We start from the raw sequence: 22,402 nt of genomic DNA, 5'->3' as shown, positions 1-22,402 counted from the left end.
TCCTTTTATAATTTTATATGTTTCTATAAGATCCCCCCTCATCCAGAGAACCTGATGCCCTTCACCACTATGATCTGATCATTCTCATCCGCTTCGAAGGAAACACGTTTGGTGCTCCCGCTACTTCCCATCTCGTCAGCATTCAATTAAAAAGCAAACAGATGAAATAAGAAAGTAAAATTAACTAATTGTCTCTGCCAGAAGTTGCAGGCACCTTGGAAAAAGAGACCCAGTCACAGGCCGTCACCGATCCACTCCATCACGCCTCTCGAATGCATGCATAAAGCAATCTACATCCTAGATGAGAATGATCAGATCACAGTGGTGAAGGGCATCAGGCTCTCTGATAGTGTTATCAGCCGTATGTGAGATGCTTCGCCGTCTACTGAAAAATCACAACCATCTCCAGAAAAAACTTCAAGTGGAACTTCACCACCTTCTTCTGTCCAGCCAATAGTTACTAACGAAGAAGTCCGAAAACAAATTTCTGGACAGTTGGCTCATGAGCGGGCAAGACAAGATTTGAACTTTCAGAAGAGGCTTGAACATGATAAACGCTATGTTCACGATGAGATCTAAACAACACATAATTTAAGATCATCCTTAATCCACATACAGACTTGACAGCATGTTAGTAGTCACTGCCTCCTGTCTGCTACCGAACTGCGTAGCATAGGAAGTGGGTGTTAATATAAATAATACAGTAAGGCGGGGTTAGTGATGCTAACCTATATATTATTGGTTGCATGCATAAACCAATCTACATCTGGTAAGACCACATCTGGAGTATTGTGTACAGTTTTGGTCTCCTAATTTGAGGAAGGACATCCTTGTGATTGAGGCAGTGCAGCGTAGGTTCACGAGATTGATCCTTGGGATGGCGGGACTGTCATATGAGGAAGGATTGAAAAGATTAGGCTTGTATTCACTGGAGTTTAGAAGGATGAGGGGGAATCTTATAGAAACTTATAAAAGCACTGGACAGGCTAGATGTAGGAAAAATGTTCCCAATGTTGGGCGAGTCCAGAACCAGGGGCCACAGTCTTAGAATAAAGGGGAGGCCATTTAGGACTGAAAAAACGTTTTCACCCAGAGAGTTGTGAATTTGTGGAATTCCCTGCCACAGAGAGCAGTGGAGGCCAAGAGAGAGGCTAATGGATTTAAGAGAGAGTTAGATAGAGCTCTAGTGGCTGGTGAAATCAAGGGATATGGGGAGAAGGCAGGCATGGGTTATTGATTGGGGATGATCAGCCATGATCACAATGAATGGTGGTGCTGGCTCTAAGGGCCGAATGGCCTCCTCCTGCACCTATTTTCCATGTTTTCTATGTTTCTAGCGCAGAAACAGGCCCTTCGGCCCACCGTGCCGACCAGCGATCACCCCCGCACACTCGCACTCTCCTACACACTAGGGACAATTTAAAATTTCACTGAAGCCCGTTCACCTACAAACCTGTATGTTCCAGAGTGTGGGAGGAAACCGGAGCACCCGGAGAAAACCCACACGGTCACAGAGAGAATGTATAAATTCCATAGAGATAGCAGCGGGATCAAACCCGGGTCTCTGGCTATGTAAGGCAGCAACTCTACCACTGCGTCACCGTGCCGCAATTCAACAGCAAAATCAATACATAGTGTTTTCAAATGATGAGGTTGAAAAGTGTTCAAAGGGACCTAGTACATCTGACGCAAATCATTGTAACTTAACATGCATGTGAAGTAAGCAATTGGAAAGACTAATGATATATTTGCGTTTACTGCAAGAGGGTTTGAGTATAAGAATGGAGACGTCTTTCTCCAATTATAGAACACTGGTGAGACTATTGTGTACAGGTCTGTTCTCTCTAACTAAGGAAGGATGTACTTGCAATAGTAGTGGAGAAGCTTGCTCAGCAGATGTAGGTAAAAAGCATAGCAGATAAAGTTAATGAAGCCATGATGGGAAGAGGCATTGGCGGATCAAAGAGAGTGTAATGGACTTGTTGGGCTATATATTCTATTTATTTGCAGAATTTTATGTGATTCTAATGTTTCATTGAATACAAACTTTTGTTTTGGTTCCATCTCTCGACTTCTTTGCAAGTTTTCCTGAAAATATTAGCATATCATCTGAGACTGTTGTAATGAAAAATCTAAAAACTGTCAAAATGACTTTTGCACTGAGTTCCATCAGATATAACTACAGTGAATAGCATGAATTTCTGCAACATCAAAAATATGGAACTCTGATTACTAACTGGTAGAAATCTGATTATTTCTGGGAATGCTACAATGCAATATTTCTACTTAAAACTAATATTCCATATAAAATAATATCAAATTGTCTTGCTGAAGATCTTCCTGAATCTTTTGTATTATTCCGCATCACGCTTCATCCTAAAAATGTTCAGTACGAATTCTCATAACTGAAAGTGATAATGTAATTTGATAATATATACTGATTTATCTATGATTTCATTTTCATTTGCCTGTGATATTTGTCAGAACCTATTGTAATAATTCTATCATTAAATTTTGATTTGAAACCTACAATTATATTAATTGCTAAAAAGAGATATGTAATGATATCATGCTGGAATCTTAATTTATTTTTATTGCCTTGCTGCAGCATTTTACGAGGGATTTAATTTCTAATTTTAACAATTTAAATCACTGAGCATCATGCATAAGAATTTTATTGGAATTTAGAATCACCTTTTAAAATCACAGTGTTAAGTGTTGCACATATGAAGCCGTGTGTATCATTTTTGCATTTTCTGCAGTGCAACCTTGTTGAAAGACATCTGCATGCTTTGAAGAAGCTGGTGAAACATTATCAGTTTGGTTTTGTATCCTTTTTACTGGTGATAGTTCACCTATTTTCACCAATGTTATGTTTCATGCAATAAGTATAAATCAAAATGTTTTGTTGCAAGGTGCAAACATTGATTAGTTATGGGGAGAAGGCAGGAGAATGGGGTTAGGAGAGAGAGAGATCAGCCATGATTGAATGGCGGAGTAGACTTGATGGGCCGGATGACATAATTCTGCTTATATCACTAATTATCTTATAATAGGCCATTCAACCTATTTGTGTTTTTTTAATTCTTTTAGATCACGAATGATGCCCTTTTATCTGGCCCTTTTTAAAAATCTAGTTCTGTATATTTTCAGGTGATCCATCTGTCATTACAGTTTGTGGGAGAAATATGTCAAGTTTCCAATGCCTTCCATTTCTTGAATGATTCCTAAATGGTCCAGTTCAAATGTGAAGATCTATTTTCTTGTTCTGGATTCCCCCATCAGAAGAAATCATTTCTATTCTTCAGGGCCAAACTGGTAAAGCTGTTGCTTCATAGCACCAACAACGCAGGTTGATTCCTAAAGCCCAGTGCGGTGTGAGGTTTTCTTGTTTTCCCTGTCATGACATGTGCTTTGTGAGGGTGTTCAAATTTCCTTCATATCTTTACAACATGCTGGTTGGTAAGTTAATTGGGCACTCTAAATTGCTACCAGTCTGCTGAATAGTGGTAGAATCTGGGGGAATGTGATAGGAATATGAGGAGACCAGGTTACAGGTAAAATTAGTATGGGAATAGAATTGCTCAATGAGCCAGCAAAGATTAGATGGCTGGGTCTCAGTCTGAAGAAGGGTTTCGGCCCGAAACGTCACCTATTTCCTTCGCTCCATAGATGCTGCTGCACCCGCTGAGTTTCTCCAGCATTTTTGTGTACCTTCGATCTTCCAGCATCTGCAGTTCCTTCTTGAACACAAGATTAGATGGCTTCCTTCTATGATGCCTGTAGATATGGAAAACTCTTACAGATTTTTCGATCATTTTAAACATGTCAATTAGATCACCCTTCAATATAAACCAAAAATAATGTTATTTAAGTCTAAATTATATGTCTTCATTTAATAGGTAATGGCCTGGTATAGATCTTATGAAACTAAGCTACACTCCATCTAAGTCTAATATATCCTTCGAAATTTAGGTGCATAAAACTTGAATGCTATTACAAATAGAAATCTAATGTTCTCACTTCCTCCAATATGCACTCTTTTCTTGGGCCTCTCCATAATTTAATTTATCTCCAAAATTAGTGAATGAAAATTTGAATCAGAAGTTTATATCAAAAAGCAGTTCCTTGTTCAAATGACTTGTATTACATTTTAGATGTAAAAAGCTGGAATAACTCAGCGGGACAGGCAGCATCTCTGGAGAGAAGGAATGGGTGACGTTTCTGGTCTAGACCCTTCTTCAGACTGGTTAGGGATAAGGGAAACGAGAGATATATAGGATGATGTAGAGAGATAAAGAACATTGAATGAAAGATATGCAAAAGAGTAACGATAATAAAGGAAACAGGCCATTGTTAGCTGTTTGTTGGGTGAAAACGTGAAGCTAGTGCGACTTGGATGGAGGAAAATTAGCCTCCATCCCCCACCAAGAAGGCCTTAAAGCCCTCCGTTTTTCCCTGGAACACAGAACCATCCAATTTCCCTCTACTAACACTCTACTCCGCCTAGCGGAGCTAATCCTTACCCGTAACAACTTTTAATTCGACTCCTCCCACTTCCTCCAAGTCTAAGGCCGCATGGGCACCACAGCTATGCCTGCCTCTTTGTCGGGTACGTAGAACAAACCCTGTTCCACTCGTACACTGGCCCTATCCCCAAACTCTATCTCCGTTACATTGACAACTGCATCGGTGCTACCTCCTGCACCCATGCAGAACTCATGAACTTCATCAACTTCACCACCAATTTCCATCCTGCACTCAAATTTACCTGACACGTCCGTCGCCTTTCTTGATCTCAGTCTCCATAACAGGAAATAGACTATCGACTGACATCTATTACAAACCCACTGACTCCCACAACTATCTCGACTGCACTTCTTCCCACCCTGCTTCCTGCAAAGATTCTATCCCCTACTCCCAATTCCTCCTTCTACGCCGCATCTGCGCCCAAGATGAGGTGTTCCATATCAGAACATCCGAGATGTCCTCATTCTTTAGGGGACGGGGATTCCGATCCCCCATCATAGATGAGGCCCTCTCTCGTGTCTCCTTGGTACCCCGCAGTTCCGCCCTTGCTCTCCTCCCCCTAGTCGCAACAGAGACAGAGTCCCCCTAGTCCATTCAACACATCAGCCGTCGCATACAACACATAATCCTCCAAACTTTTTGCCACCTCCAACGGGATGTCCACACTAGTCGGATCTTCCCATTTCCACCCCTTTCCACCTTCCACCAAGACCGTTCCCTCCGCAATTCCCTGGGTAACTCATCCTTTCCCACCCAAAACAACCCCCCCCCCCCCCCAGGTACCTTCCCCAACAACTGCAGAAGATGCAACATCTGTCCCTATACTTCCTCCCTCAACTCTGTCCAGGGACCCTGACAGTCCTTTCAGGTTAGGCAGAGGATCACTTGCACCTCCTCCAACATCATCTACTGTATCTGTTGTTCAAGATGTGGACTCTTTTAGATCGGCGAGACCTAACCTAGACTGGGTGATCTTTTCGCTGAACATCTTCACTCAGTCCACCTGAACCTACCTGATCTCCCGGTTGCTAAACACTTTAATTCTCCTTCCTATTCCCATATAGACCTTTCAGTCCAAGGTCTCCTCCATTGTCAGAGTGAGGCTAAACACAAAACTGGAGGAACAGCATCTCATATTTCACTTGGGCAGCTCACAGCCCAGTGGTATGAATATTGATTTCTCTAAAGCCCTTGTCCCATTTAGGCGATTTTTTTCCCAGTGATTACAGGCGACTAGGCTGTTGCCACATGGTCGCAGGGTGACGCCTATATGGTCGTGAGTAGTCTCCTCAAGTCGCCAAAAGAGTTGTAACGTTTTTCTGGTCGCCACTGGATTTTGAAATGTTCAAAACCTTTCGGCGACTGTGGGCTTGACATAGCTTGTCTTCTGTCATAGGTGCTGTCGTACGTTGTTGCCAGGATGACGCAGGTTGTCACCAGGTGACATTGGTTGTCGCCAGGTGATGACTTCAGTGAATTCCATTGCCGAATTCCTACGTCAACCGGTGGCAGGTACCGGCGACTGAATTGTCTTCAGTTGTCGCCGACAGGGTCGTTGCTTGTCGTAGCTTGTCGCGGGTGGACGTAGATTGACTATGGTTGTCGTAGGTTGTCGCCTGAGCGGTCGTATGTTATCGTAGGTGTGGTCATAGGTGGACGTCCTAATGGGTCGCCAATTGCTGGTAGCTTGACATCAACTAGGCGGTAGGTTGTCGTAGCTTGTCGTAGACATTGTCGTGGGGGGGGGGTCCAGTCGCTGCTTTTTCGGCGACCTGCTACGACTGTGACAGTCGCTGTAAACATTACCTAAGTGGGACAGGCCCTTAACTTCAGGTAGCTCCAGCATTCCCTCTCTCTCTATTTCTCCCCTACCCAGGACACACTAGCTTCTCAGTTTCACCCAACAAATAGTTAACAATGGCCTGTTTCCTTTATTATTGTTACTTTTTTGCATATCTTTCATTCATTGTTCTTTATCTCTCTACATTTTCATTTATATCTCTCGTTTCTGTTATTCCTAACCAGTCTGAAGAAGGGTCTCAATCCGAAACTTCACCCATTTCTTCTCTCCCAAGATGTTGCCTGTCCCGCTGAGTTACTCTAGCTTTTTGTGTCTATCTTTGGTTTAAACCAGCATCTGCAGTTCCTTCCTACACATCTATCTATCTATGTCTATATAATATTAAAACTGTGGCTGCTGGCTGGCTGTGTTTCTGCCTGACTTGTGGGTGCCAGCCTTTGATTCGTTGCTACGCCAACACCAGACCCACAAACGCCCATATTTTTCCATTTCGGTAGAGATTTCACTTTTCATTCCAAGTATCCACTCCTCATTAAATTTTGTTGTGTTTATGTACACATTTTTAATACAATCCTTCTCCCCCCCCCGCCCACCTCTCTCCTCAAAGACGCCATTTAAAAACAGCCGCACTGCTGAGTGCTCGAATCTTCAGTTGGAGGACCACATCTCCTGTGGGGGCTACGGGTAGGGAACGGCTGCGTTGGGGGAGTATATATTATATCTTGCCAGTCGAAACATATTTTTATCCTTGATTCTCTGCTGGTATACATGTTATGTCCTAAGGCTAGTTCCATTTCCTTGTACTTTTAATTTTGTAAATATTCCCTTGTGCTTCGAATTAACAAATGCCAAGGCAGGAATAAGGACCTTGTTATGAGATCAGTGGTTAGCATATTGATAATAAATGTTTGTTTCTAATATGAGGGGGATCTCATTGAAACGTACTGAATAGTGAAAGGCTTGCATAGAGTGGATGTGGAAAGCATGTTTCCACAAGTGGGAGAGTCTAGGACTATACTCATAATCATAATTAAAGGACCTTCCAATTGGAAGGAGATGAGAGGGAATTCCTTTAGTCAGAGGATGGTGAATCTATGGAATTCTCCAGAAGGCTGTAGAGACCAAGACAATTAATATTTTTAAGGCAGAGATAGATAGATTCTTGATTAGTGTGGGTGTCAGCGGTTATGGGGAGAAGGCAGGAGAATGGGGTTAGGAGGGATAAATAGATCAGCCATAATTGAATGGCAGAGTAGACTTGATGAGCCGAATGCCTAATTCTGCTATTAATTTTGCCCTTATGATCTTATGTCTTGCTGACCACATTTACGGTAATTCTTTACACTACTCTAGATCTATTAAATAAGCACACAATTTATTCTCACTGTCAATGAAAAGTAATACAATTGAGATACCCAGGGCTGTGTTGTGATGGCTAGGATATTTATTACTGACACGGGTGCAGAGATACAGTGTGGAAACAGGCCCTTCAGCCCACCAAGTTCTCGCCAATGATCGACCCATACACTAGTTCTATGTTATCCTACTTTCACATCCTACACACTTGGGGCAATTTCAGAAGTCAATTAACCTACAAGCCTGCACATCTCTGGAATGTGGGAGGACAATGGAGCACCTGGAGAAAACCTACATGGTCACAGGGAGAACTTACAAACTTTTCACAGACAGCACCTGTAGTCAGGATTGAACTTGGGTCTCTGGCGCTGTAAGGCAGCAGCTCTTCGGCTGCGCCACTGTGCTGCCCACCTATCCTTACACTGAATATATTTAGCATTTGAATATTTCCAATCATTCAAACTGGAATGCACTATAATAGGACATTTAAAAAAAAAGAAAAGATAATTCAATATTAAAATGATTCTTATGTCAGATAAAGTTAATTTGCCTTCAATTAATGTGATCATTTCTTAAAATTATTGTTTAGAACTGCAGTGTTTTCCTTTTTAATGTAAATTTAGTAATAGTCATAAAATATACAAAAGACCTTCATGGGGGGAAGTAGATATGATATTCTTGGATTTTTAAGACTGGTGCAAAAAAATAATGGAATCATGGAAACATTTCCTGCAGATATGCAATTGATTAACAGGAGAATAGTACTACATTGGTCGTTATCTTGCTGAGGGAATGTTGCTAGTAGACTACCACAGTGATATATGTATTATATAAATCCTTTTATTTCAACAAGAGCTAGGAATTACAAATAAATTGGCAAAAATTGTCGATTAAACAACACTAGTAAAGGTTATAGCAAAGCTGAACAGAATAAGCTCCGGAGAATTGAAATTTAAATTAAGATTTAGGCACACAATTGTTGGATGAAACAACATATAACGAATTATGCAGAATTTAAAAAAAACTATTACTGAAATGGGAAAAAATAGTGTCTGGAAAATAAAGGAGATCTAGTAGCTTCTGAATGACAATAAATGGAAGCATTTGAAACAATGCTCCATGGCAAAGTTAAACTTATTACCTGTTATATTGTATTAAGAGGTCATCTTCGAGGGAAGATAATGTGGAGGGGGGGGGTGGTTAGTGATTGTGTGACGCCACGTTTGATGCCTTAATATCATTTTTGTAAAAAGCCAATTAAAGACTTGGTTCAAGTCTTTAAAATTCTTAATCTTTGTGCAGAAAAAGTAAAAGATCAGATTGCTTATGTAGAGCCAATTTGTAACATCCTCGAATTGTGTGGGTAAGTGATTTATATTTCATTCATTTTTTTAGTATAAAATTAACTAGATTCAGATTCCAGATATTTGATTCAAAGTCTGTGAATTAAAACATGCTCATAATTTTGACCCAAAATGCTACATGAGTGCACCAATAATTAGATTATTGGATATGAAGATATTTTAATTTTTAATTTTCCAGAAAATAAATCATTTGCCAACAAAAATAATTGATTTGAATTGGCAGATGCTATGATTGTGTAATCAGAAATATGTAATTTAGTCAAATGTTGTACAATGAAGCTGGCCATGCATACTAGAAGAGGAGAGCAACAACGGTGATTTACCAATGGTTGGGCAGTTTAAAAAAATGTTTGTCTCTCAAGGCGTTTGGACAGTTCAAAGTTGTCTTTTAGATAATTAATTTGCATTGCCTGGAAAGCGAAGTTCAACAGGTTATCGTACACAATTTCCAATATCTTCAATGAGATACCACCACCTAACACATTTTTCCCTGACTTAATTTTCCAGCTTAACGAAAGGACTATTCCATTCTTGAATGATTCCTTGGTCTATCATCTTCACCAACCACTTCTCATCGCACTTTCCAATGCAGCTATAAGAGAAGCAACAGTCACCCAGTCATTCCAGATGAAGCAATGATTCACTTGCACTACTTCCAATCTAATCTATTGCATTTGGTGCTGACAATGTGGTCTTCTTTCCATTATATAAACCAAATGTAGATTGCTTTGCAGAACACCTCTGATCACCCATTAAGGGCAACCAGGTGCCTCCTTCCCACACCCATTCTCATCTATATGTCTATGGCCTCCTGCATTGTTCTAACGAAGACAAATTTAGCAGCAGCTCGGATTTGCATTTCACAGTACTAATGCATCCCTGTTTGTTTTCTCTCCCCCAAACTAATCTCACTAATCTATTAAGCAGACCACTCACAACCCTATCCTCACCTTATCCAGGATATTCTCTTGCTCCTATCTATCCAGCCACCAATGCTTTTGCAATTCATTTTCTCACATTCCAGTCCCGGTGATAGGTCTTTGACCTGAAATGATGATTTTATTTCTCTTCCCACAGATTCCAGCCTCTTTTTTGTTTTTATATTGTATTTTTAGTATTTGCAACATGTTGATTTTCAAAATTTCAAGAGAATATTGCCACATGCTGGCCAAATAATCTAATTACAGTACAATAATCTATATACAGTTCCCTCCATAATATTTGGGACAAAGACCCATCATTTATTTATTTGCCTCTGTACTACACAATTTGAAATTTGTAATAGAAAAAATTACACGTGGTTAGTGCACACTATCAGATTTTAATAAAGGCCATTTGTATAATTTTGGTTTCAGCATGTAGAAATTAAAGCAGTGTTTATACATAGCCCCCCCATTTCAGGGCACCGTAATGTTTGGGACACATGGCTTCACAGGTGTTTGTAATTTCTCAGGTGTGTTTAAATGCATCCTTAATGCAGGAAAAAGAGAGCTCTCAACACCTAGTCTTTCCTCCAGTCTTTCCATCACCTTTGGAAACTTTTATTGCTGTTTATCAACATGAGGACCAAAGTTGTGCCAATGAATGTCAAATAAGCCATTATGAGACTGAGAACAAGAATAAAACTGTTAAACATCAGCCAAACCTTAGGCTTACCAAAATCAATTGTGAGGAACATCATTAAGAAGAAAGAGAACACTGGTGAGCAAAGGGACTGGCAGGCCAAGGAAGACCTCCACAGCTGATGACTGAAGAATTCTCTCTAAAATAAAGAAAAATCCCCAAACACCTGTCCGACAGATCAGAAACACTCTTCAGGAGTGTAGAGCTATTAACACATACTCCAAGTAAAGATCCAACAAGTTTATTGGCATTTAATAAAGTTACACAGCATGTGGACATCACTGTAACTGCATCTCGACTGACAGCTTGTGTCTGGAAACGTTAGTATTAAATGGTGAGTATAAGGTAAAACCCGGACTGGATTATAGATCTGAGTGGTGTGTAACATATGTGTGTTAGTATTGGTGAACATATAGGTAGAGCAGATCTACATCTTTCCTCTTAAGAAAATACAAATATATATGTGAGTACAACTAATCAAGTTTAACTGGCGTTTATAAGATTAGGCAGTCGCTTCTGCACTGGAGCAGGTTAAGCATAGTCCCCATATCAAAGGGTAGGTTTGCAAATGCGACCCGCACGAGTACGCTATAAGCTCGCATCTCCAACCTTCACCGGTGAAAACTGTGAGACTGGGGCCTGTTGGAACACCGGAGATCCGAGAGACGGATGAGGTGAGACTGGAGACTGGGACACTAACCGTGGTGACGAGAAGGCAGGATACTTGCTGGGCGCAGACTACGCAAACGGACGCCGGACCGGGGAAGGGAGTTTATCAGTCATACGGTGACACAGTCCAGGAACATCTGGGTACGGGATTGTGGCTTGCAGTTCCTTCACTGGTAGATGTTGTTGACGGTATCGCCGGTAAGTCCCTCCATTTGAATTGACCATGTATGAACATTGTTCTGGTGCAGGGCTGCGGATTAAACCAAGGCGACCATGACCCTTGTCAGTTTGAAGTCGTACAACTTGACCACTTGCCTGCTTGTTTTGTAGTACGAATGTTTCTGGATCTCGCGCTTATGCTGAAGTTGTGCTTGAATTACCGATTGCTTGTGAACCTGTGGCTGAAGTAGATGCTTGGGTACAGGCAGTGTGGTACGGGTCTGCCTTGACATGAGGCGTTGGGCAGGAGACCCTAGCACTGGGTCGCAGACAATGTTTCTTAAGTTGAGCAAGTCCAGGTAACCATCAGATTTTGCCAAATGAAATCTTTCCATCACCTGTTTGGCACTGCGGACTGCCCGCTCGGCCAGTCCGTTAGATTGAGGGAATTCAGGACTGCTGGTAATGTGACGAAAGTCCCATCTTTCGGCAAAATTCTTGAAGCATTGGCTGGTGAACTGGCTTCCATTGTCAGACAGGAGTTTCACGGCCAGGCCGTGAATTGAAAAGTGTCGTGCTAGTGTTTGAACCACCACTACTGAAGTGGGGCTGGGAAGCAAATCGATCTCAAACCAGCCCGAGTACGAGTCAACCAGAACCAGGTATTGTTTACCACGCCATTCAAAAATGTTTGTTGCCAGTGTGGACCATGGTAGGGCAGGGACAGGATGAGGGAGAAACGGCTGCTTGGGTTGATGGGGCACCAGGCTATTGCAGATCACGCAGGCTTCCACCTGCTCCCGTATAAACTCGGTCATTCCAAGCCAGAAAAACATGCTCTTGGCTCGAAGAATGGTTTCCTTGATGCCGGGATGTCCCCTGTGGACAGTCAAAATATTTGTCTCGTAAAGCAGTTGGAATGACCACCGTGTGTCCCTTGACAATCACACCGTCCTGGAGCACAAGCTCATCATGGACCGGGAAGTACGGGCGTATGGCAACAGGTACCTCGTGCTGTTGATCCGGCCAGCCACGCCGGATGAACGAGGACATGGACTGTAGGGTGTCATCGGCTGCTGTCTGGGCAACCAAGTCGTCCAGGCACTCTGTGGGAAGGTAAGACACCATCTTCACAATGTAGGTGTCGTTGTCTGATGGTTGTTGCTCACAGGTCTTGCGTAGGCTCTGGATAGAGTGTCGGATAGGTGCATGTCTTTGCCTGGTTTGTAAACAAGTTTGATATCGTACCTTTGAAGCTGCATCATCATCCGCTGCAGCCGGGCAAGAGCCGCATGGATTGGCTTGTTCAAAATGCTGATCAGGGGCTGGTGGTCTGTTTCAACAGTCACAGTCTTTCCAAAAATAAAGTCTTTGAATTTTTCACAGGCGAAAACCACTGCCAGTAGTTCATTCTTGAATTGAGCATAGTGTTGCTCAGTCTCGGACATTGGACGAGAGGTATATGCCACAGATCTGTTGTCACCTTCACTGGTGCTCTGAAGATAGGCAGCACCCAATCCATACTATTTGGCATCATAGGTTAGCGTTACAGGCAGCTTCACATCAAAATAAGCCAGAGTTGGGGCATAGGACTAACAGGAGGTGACCAATCTGCATGGCGGCGACTGACAGGAAAGGAGACCAATCTGCGCATGCGCAGTTTTAAAGATTTTTAAAGCTTAATAACTTTTAATATATACTATCGATCGGAACAAAACCCGTTGCCCTTGTAGCACAGGAGAATGGTGAGTAAAGTGGTGAAATGTCGTAGCTCTATCGCATACCATATTTGCGCAAACAGAAAAAACGCAAAACCGGAAGAGCACAAGATCAGAGTTTTAGTTATGTACAGCTTAAAAAGGCAGCAAGGAGCTGGAGATTTGGTGAGCTCTGTAACGAACTTATTGGAGACAGACTAGTGTGCGGTCTTACTTGTGATAAACTAAGAAAAAAACTTATCCGCGACCCTGACTTAACTTTGGATAAGGCTGTCTCCATTTTGCGGGCATTATAACACCAGAATGCTAACTGATGCACAGCGATCAACCTTGGGTATCGATGCTGTTCAGGCTGGGTTCCAAAGACAATGTAAGCCTGAGATCGCGATGAGAATGCAGCTTGATAAGCCTGTGATTTGATTTATTACCGATAGCACTAATTGTGGAGGCATCTACGCTGCTAAGAGGGAGAAATGTCCCGCTTTCGGTCAAATCTGTCATGGCTGCAAAAGACGTAATCATTTTTGGAGATGCTGCAGATCCACGCAAGGAGTTCACAACAAAGAGAAGACAAAAAAACACGCACATCAGCTACATTCCAAACCACTGTCCGATCCATCTGATAGCAGCACTGAAGAGACACCTAACGTCGACGCATTCAAAATACTGTGAATGCCAAGCAACTAAAAGGATGCAATGCCACCCTACTGGCGTGTGGTGGCAGTGAAGGCAATCCTCTCAGAAGGATAAAGCTGCAGTGCCACCAAGGGGAACAGACATAGGTTGCCGTTCTATGTCGTCGAAGCTAATGTGGTACCCCTACCAGGAATAGAAGCCTGCAAAGATATGGGGCTAGTTTCGCTTAGCAAGGTCGTTCATCAGCTATCTCGAATACCTGATTCAACACAGCAAATCCTCACTGAATACCACAATCTCTTCACAGATAAACTTGGAAAGCTACCAGTAGAATATTCAATGACTCTGGACTCAAAAGTGAGACCCATTCGTCCTGTACATCGCATTCCCATTGGTATGCGGGACCAGGTCAACGCTGAATTGGACAGAATGCAAGCATTGGGGGACATCTCGCCTGTTCCGGAACCAACCTATTGGGTGTCCTCGATGGTAGCTACCACCAAAAAGAACAAACCAGAGATTTGTATTTGCATCAACCCCAGAGACCTGAATGTTGCCCTGAAAAGACCACATCAACTCATGCGCATGGTAGAGGAAGTAGCTGCCTGCACGGGAAAAGCGACGATATTCTCTATGCTAGATGCTAAGAACTCTTTCTGGCAAATTCCCCTGGAGCACAAATCATGAATGCTTACCACCTTCAGCACTTCTTTCGGCCGCTACAGGTTCTTACGGATGCCATTCAGAAATTAACCCGGCCAGTGAGGTATTCCAACGCAATATGGAACAAATTGTCGACGGACACTGCTGTGTGATCATCATCGACGACATTATCCTTGTGGGCAGAGACATGAAAGAGCATGACGACAACTTAAGAAAGGTACTCGAATGTGCCTGGGAGGTGCACTCAAAACGTAATCCTCACAAGTGTAAGTTCCGCGTCAACCAGGTGAGCTACGTGGGACATATTTTTACAAGTGACGGCCTCAAAGCCGATCCTTCAAAGACAGCGCCCATCAGTGAGATGACGATGCCAACAGATGTCACCAGCCTGCAGAGATTTCTGGGCATGGTCAACTACCTAGGGAAATTAATTCCCAATTTCAACGAGCTCTCGGCTCCCCTACAGCAACTTAAGGCCCTGTCCCACTAACATGTCCTTGGCACGCTAATTAGGCGACCTTGTCGTCGCATTGAGGCGCGACGGTCCCGCGAGAGTCGCGCGCATCTTCATGCGCCCGCACAGCCGTCTGGAGCACGTGACGTAATTTGAAGATAGACAATAAATGCAGGAGTAACTCAGCGGGACCGGCAGCATCTCTGGAGAGAAAGAATGGGTGATGTTTCGGGTCGAGACTCTTCAATCTGAAAGAAGGGTCTTGACCCGAAACGTCATCCATTCCTTCTCTCCAGAGATGCTGCCGGTCCCGCTGAGTTACTCCAGCATTTTCTGTCTATCATCAATTTTCTTGGTCCCGGTCTGGGAGTAGAATTGGGGGCAGATCAGGACCACAACGGCCATGAGCCCCAGGCTGAGTTCTACGAGCGTTTGCCTGCTTTTGATGCTGTTGGAGGTGAGACGTTGCGTCGCGCCAAGGTCTTGGGCCTGTCCCACTTTGGCCGTCAGTTACGCGACAGCCCGTTGGCACACGAAGATTTCATTCGGTACAAAATCCAGGAGCGCCAAGCGATACCGCGCACAACTCCTTACCCCTCCGCGCTTCTCAGTCGGACCGGCCCCGCGCGGCCACACGATGCCCGTGCGCCTCAACGTGATGAAGAGGTCGCGTAATTTCCGTGCCAAGGACACGTAAGTGGGACAGGGCCTCCTCTCACAAAGACGCTGCCTGGTCATGGCACGAGCAGCAGCAACATGCTTTTGACACACTGAGCAACAGATGTCGTGTCCTCCTACTGTTCCTATTTCTACGTCAATCAGCCAGTCATGCTTACCTGCGACGCTTCTCAGTACAGCCTTGGCGCCTGCAGGAAGAAAAGCCTGTCGCCTATGCTTCCAGGACAATGATGGACACTGAGACTAGATACGGACAGATCGAAAAGGAATTGCTGGCAGTGGTCTTTGCGTATGCCGAGTTCAACGACTACATCTTTGGCAAACCGGTAATCATAGAAACCGATCACCAGCCTCTGGTAACAATCCTAAACATTCACGCGGCTCCGGCAAGACTGCAAAGGATGATGCTAAGGCTCCAGAAGTATGATATTACTCTCCTTTACAAACACGGAAAACACATGTACCTGGCCGACACTCTGTCTCGGACTCCAAGGAAAAACACTGCCCAACACACAACTGAGAAGGTACACAAAATTGCTGGAGGAACTCAGCGGGTGCAGCAGCATCTATGGAGCGAAGGAAATAGGCGACGTTTCGGGCCGAAACCCTTCTTCAGACTTCGATATTCCAGCATCTGCAGTTCCCTTTTGAACACACAACTGAGAAGAACACTTTCGATGTCATGGTGGTTGACCACATTCATCCATCTCATCTGAAAGACATGGTGACACACATGGCAGAAGACGCCACTCTAAAGACGCTCACCTCGATCATTAAACATGGATGGCCCAGCAAGCAGCACATGCTTCCGCCCACTATTCGGCACTTTCCCCATTAGAAACAAACTAACCATTCATGATGGGGTCATTAAGAAGGGCCACAAGGCAGTGATCCCGGCCTCACTCCAACAGGAGTACTTTGACGCCGTACACAGGGGACATCCCGGTTCAGAAGCCACTGTGCAAAAAGCAAAGTGCATGTTTTTCTGGCCTTCAATGATGGATAATCGGTGAAGGCCAGATTAGGAAAAGGGGAGATGCAATGAGACCTGGGTGTCATAGTACACCAGTCATTAAAAGTAGGCATGCAGATGCAGCAGGCAGTGAAGAAAGCGAATGGTATGTTAGCATTCATAGCAAAAGGATTTGAGTATAGGAGCAGGGAGGTTCTACTGCTGTTGTACAGGGTCTTGGTGAGACCACACCTGGAATATTGCGTACAGTTTTGCTCCTAATCTGAGGAAAGACATTCTTGCCCTAGAGGGAGTACAGAGAAGGTTCACCAGACTGATTCCTGGGATGTCAGGACTTTCATATGAAGAAAGACTGGATAGACTCGGCTTATACTCGCTAGAATTTAGAAGATTGAGGGGGGATCTTATAGAAACTTACAAAATTCTTAAGCGGTTGGACAGGCTAGATGCAGGAAGATTGTTCCCGATGTTGGGGAAGTCCAGAACAAGAGATCACAGTTTAAGGATAAGGGGGAAATCTTTTAGGACCGAGATGAGGAAAACATTTTTCACACAGAGAGTGGTGAATCTCTGGAATTCTCTGCCACAGAAGGTAGTTGATGCCAGGTCATTGGCTATATTTAAGAGGGAGTTAGATGTGGCCCTTGTGGCTAAAGGGATCAGGGGGTATGGAGAGAAGGCAGGTACAGGATACTGAGTTGGATGATCAGCCATGATCATATTGAATGGCGGTGCAGGCTCGAAGGGCCGAATGGCCTACTCCTGCACCTATTTTCTATGTTTCTATAATATACACCAGAAGTTGCAGTCTTGTGCTGTGTGCAACAGCATGAGCCCACACTAGCAGAGAGAACCACTTCTGTTGCACCCCATCCCCGCCCTGCCTTGGTCCCTAGTGGCAATCGATATCTTTGATTGGCACGGTCATCAATACCTGGTCCTGGTGGACTCATACTCCGGGTGGTATGAGATTGATTTGCTTCACACTACCTCTGTTGCAGCAGTTATTCTGAAGCTAAGAAGACACTTCTCAGTTCCTGGGGCGCCACGTACCCTCATGTCCACTCAGACACGTGCCACTCTTCCCGCCTCAAAGCAACTGCTACAGCCACACAAATACGAGCCACTTGTAGATCAGGCTCAACTGCACCATAAAACGCTGACACCAAAGGCATGCTACGATCGATCAAGCCGACCACTCAAACCATTGATGGAAGGACAGACCGCCAGGCTACAAACCCAGAAAGGATATGTTTGCATGGACACGGTCAAGAAGACATGCCAGGAGCCAAGATCCTGTCTGGTTCAGTCCGAAGGAAGTTTGTACAGAAGGAACCGGAGACGCATCCTACGGGTAATTGAGCCGGTGCCATCGTAGCAAATCCCATATGATCCTACGGATGATCCGGACGACATGATGAGGACAGAAGATGGTAATGCTCTTCTAAATGATAGACATGTGACAGCAAACCGTGAGCAGTTTTGGGATCAGGAGCCTGTCTACATCAGTGGAAGAACCACCAGCGGGGTCGGTGCCGGTGTAGAAATCACCCATAAAGCCACCCGTCCAGAAATCGCCTGGGAAGCCTGTGCCGGTTGCAAAATCGCCTATGAAGATATCACCTGTGAAGTTTGTGCAGGAGGCGGCATCACCTGTAAAGAGTACCACAGAGAGGCCGTACCGGACGCGTGCAAGACGGGTCTGCATTCCGAATCCCACATACAAAGACTATGCCTAATGTGTTTTTTCAGACTATAACTGACATCACTATACTGTACTTTGCGTTACTTTATTCTCCGCTGCTTTGCTGTAGTTTTTTGTTACATTTTCATATCTGTACACATTACGTATGTGCATGCTTAGTGTTTAGTTTATGGGGCAGTAGCTATAGAAGGAGGATGTAGATCAATCACTATATTACTGATCTGATCCATGCCCGGTTTTGCTGACCCAATCCATGATCCATGGATGGTTTTCACAATGCCATCTTGTGGTATTTGGTTAGCTGGGCAAGGCAGTCAGTTTTGATAAGGATGCAAATACGTGGAGGCTTTTGTGTTTCACTTGTTGTTTCACTACTTCATACAGGTACTGGCTCACTTATCTTCATTGATGATACAACTGCTGATGGTAGCATAATGAATTCTGAAGTGTATAGACACATCCTAATGTAGCATATTACTCAAGTTCAAACAAATGCCTCAAAACCCATTGACTGGCGATGATGTCCATGAATCGTAGACTTCAAGCAGTCATTGCATGCAAAGGATATGCAACAAAATACTAAACATGACTCCTTTCATTTACATGACATTGCTGTGTCCCAAACATTATGGTGCCATGAAATGGGGGAACTATGTATTAACTATGTTGTAATTTCTACATGGTGAAACCAAAATGTATAAAAATTGCCTTTTTGTGGAGTACAGAGGCAAATAAATAAATGATGGGTGTTTGTCCCAAACGTTATAGAGGGCACTGTAAGTATCAATCATAGACTGATAGAGAGATATCATGAAAATAGACCCTTCAGGCAACTGATGATCAACCATAAATTTACATTAATCCTGCATTAATCTTACTTTGAAATAATTTAAAGTGAATGTGGGCATTCAATGGGAAAAGTTGATATTGAAATGTAAGCATTAGTAAAATAAATGAGTATGGCATGTGCAATAGATTCTGTGATGTTAGCATGTGCCTTGATGTAATCTTTGTCATTGATTTAAAGGGTAAAAATTATTGAATAAAGTAGAATAATTAATGTCTGCATTATCTTAATTTTATGTTTAAAACCTTGTTATCTGAAATTTCTCCGCTTGACTTCATCAGCTTACCCTTTCTCATGGAGAAATCAACTGACGAACCAAACTTTGCCCAAGTTGTGTCTGAATCTATTTCACAAATGGGTAAGTTAATACGATCATATGTTGCCAAGTGAAACAAGACCTGATTGCTGAAAAAATGTGCAGCGAACATAGAAAGAAACAGCACATTCCAGCCACCTACCTGTGTAGGTACAAAAATGTGCCCAGGTTATCTGCTTTTAACTTTCCCGTTGTCATCTTAAAGCTACACCCTATACTTACACATGTGTAAGCATTTTATCATGAGAACATGTAGCTCCTCTGTATAAATATCAATGCCAACAAAAAACTATTATTAAACACCTTTTGTACTATCAAACCATTCCTTATCATGTAACCTTCCAAGAGTGTAGACCAGTCAATCATTTGAAATTTCCAGTGTAACAGATATTTAGCACTTCGCCTTAAAAAAACACACCCAAGATTTTCAATCTGTTAATTTCAGTGGTAACATAGAAACATAGAAAATAGGTGCAGGAGTAGGCTATTCGGCCCTTCGAGCCTGATCATCCAACTCAGTATCCAACTCAGTTTTTCCTCTACTTGCTACATTTTTGTAAGGTGTCCTTGAGACTCTTGAAAGGCGCCCATAAATAAAATTTATTATTATTATTATTAGTATCCTGTACCTGCCTTCTCTCCATAACCCCTGATCCCTTTAACCAAAAGGGCCACATCTAACTCCCTCTTAAATATAGCCAATGAACTGGCCTCAACTACCTTCTGTGGCAGAGAATTCCATAGATTCACCACTCTCTGTGTGAGAAATGTTTTTCTCATCTCGCTCCTAAAAGACCGCCCCCTTATCCTTAAACTGTGACCCCTTGTTCTGGACTTCCCCAACATCTGGAAAAATCTTCCTGCATCTAGCCTGTCCAACCCCTTAAGAATTTTGTAAGTTTCTATAAGATCACCCCTCAATCTTCTAAATTCTAGTGAGTACAAGCCGAGTCTATCCAGTCTTTCTTCATATAAAAGTTCTGCCATCCCAGGAATCAGTCTGGTGAACCTTCTCTGAACTCCCTCTGTAGCAAGAATGTCTTTCGTCAGATTAGGAGACCAAAACTGTACACAATACACCAGGTTTGATCTCACCAAGACCCTGTACAACAGTGGTCATTAAAATGAGACTATTCAGTGGTCATAAAAATGAGAGAGATGATCCGGTGTGCACTGGGGCAGTGCCAACAGTCAGATGGTTGGAACTTGGTAAGATTGAGCCATTCATCAGAAGTCTCAGGTGATTAAAAGGTCGCTGGTCTAAATCGAGTGCAGTCAAAGGATAGACAGGCTCTCTGGGGAGATTAGTGGATTGGACTTTGGGGAACAGAAAATGGTGAGGTGATGGTACTACCGGGCAGTCTTGGAGGACAGCAATAAAATAACATGAAGCCAATGCTTGGCTCTGTCAAAACCTAGCAGTCCTGGGAATGCCTTGCAACATTTGCTCCTGGGACAATTTAGTCTAATTTCCACCTCAGTGTTGATAAAGAAGCATTTGCATGAGGAATAAAGTAATATGCTAAAGTAATATTAGACTTGCAAGAATGCATGTCAAATGCAGCAAATTGCATTGCAGGGAAGTAGTCACCGGAACTTAAGGTGTGACGCACACTGACTTGGTAAAGGTCGTTATCGTACTTCACAACATGGTATACAGTATCTGTTTTCAATTATGTGGTCCTGCTATCTTCAGTGCTACACACTCTAATTATTTGCAGTACAGAAATACTGTATGTCATTCAGCTGCTTGTGCTCCACTGAAGCCTTTGTCACTGCTGCATTTAATGCCATCAATGTACCATTCATTTTCTTTCTCAATCACATTCTTCTCTAGCTTCTATGCTTCTATTCTATAATTTGATTAACTGCTCCCAGATTATAGTACATTTAACATTATGCTACAGTTGTTTGATCTTCACTCACAGAATTGCTGGTCAACAACTAACAAAGGGACATTTTTACACCAATGTGGACCATAAGAGGAGCATAGAGTCCCACTTGTCCAGCCATAATACACGGGAGGTATGGCGGGGCATACAAGACATCACAAACTACAGAGGCTATGCCACAAAGTCAGAAGACCTGAGTGTGCCGCTGGCAGAAAAGCTAAATTGCTTCTTCTCCCGCTTTGAAACATCACAACAGCAGCACTCACGTGCTACAGCCCTGCTCCCACCCTCACCTGGCTCCTGTACTACTCCACTCACTGTCAAGGAGCACGATGTCAGACGGGTGCTCCTGGCAGTGAACCCCAAGAAGGCTACCGGCCCAGATGGAGTACCTGGTAAGGTGCTCAAAGCGTGTGCCCACGAGCTCACTGTCAACTTCACCAGAATTTTCAACCTCTCCCTGGACCAGGCAGTTATTCCGTCCTGCCTAAAATCAGCCACAATCGTCCCAGTGCCGAAGAAGTCTCCCATCACTAGCCTAAATGATTACCGTCCCGTGGCCCTCACTCCGGTTATCACGAAGTGCTTCGAGAGATTGGTCCTCCAGCACATCAAGGACTATCTACCACCAGACTTCGACCCCCACCAATTCGCTTATCGCCAAAATAGATCCACGGAAGACGCCATCACCGTAGCTCTCCACTCTGTGCTGAGCCATCTGGAGCAGGGGCAGAGCTACGTCCGGATGCTCTTTGTGGATTATAGCTCAGCTTTCAACACAATCATTTCGGACATTCTCATTGATAAATTGGTCACTCTCGGCCTCCCCACTCTCACATGTGCCTGGATAAAAGATTTCCTCACCAACCGGCCCCAGACTGTGAGACTCGGCCCCCACCTCTCCTCCACTCGCAGGTTGAGTACCGGCTCCCCACAGGGCTGTGTGCTAAGCCCCCTCCTATACTGTCTCTACACCTACGACTGTAGTCCGGCCCACAACAACAACCGCATCGTCAAA

At 43.6% G+C, this 22,402-nt stretch overlaps 1 protein-coding gene and 1 long non-coding RNA gene across 3 annotated transcripts in view; one reads left to right on the top strand and one right to left on the bottom strand.

The window, feature by feature from the left end:
- Window positions 1-22,402, top strand: part of cfap69 (cilia and flagella associated protein 69) — a 110,075-nt gene that overhangs the window by 11,940 nt on the left and 75,733 nt on the right. Inside the window, exons 3-5 of one of the 2 annotated variants that reach the window (XM_033013100.1) lie at window positions 2,763-2,828; window positions 8,941-9,050; window positions 19,458-19,534. In XM_033013100.1, the coding sequence (XP_032868991.1) occupies window positions 2,763-2,828; window positions 8,941-9,050; window positions 19,458-19,534 (253 nt within the window). The remainder of the gene's footprint in view (window positions 1-2,762; window positions 2,829-8,940; window positions 9,051-19,457; window positions 19,535-22,402) is intronic. The other variant, XM_033013110.1, reaches the window with a different exon arrangement.
- LOC116966777 lies at window positions 50-18,411 on the bottom strand. The gene is made up of 3 exons (XR_004410070.1): window positions 18,399-18,411; window positions 4,848-4,850; window positions 50-265 (listed from the first exon to the last, which is right to left on the bottom strand). It is a non-coding gene; the product is annotated as an uncharacterized LOC116966777 (long non-coding RNA).

Source organism: Amblyraja radiata, chromosome 2 (assembly GCF_010909765.2).
Source record: "Amblyraja radiata isolate CabotCenter1 chromosome 2, sAmbRad1.1.pri, whole genome shotgun sequence".
Taxonomy (NCBI): Eukaryota; Metazoa; Chordata; class Chondrichthyes; order Rajiformes; family Rajidae; genus Amblyraja; species Amblyraja radiata.
Note: the sequence above shows the minus strand (reverse complement) of the source record. Positions and strands in the feature narration are given on the sequence as shown.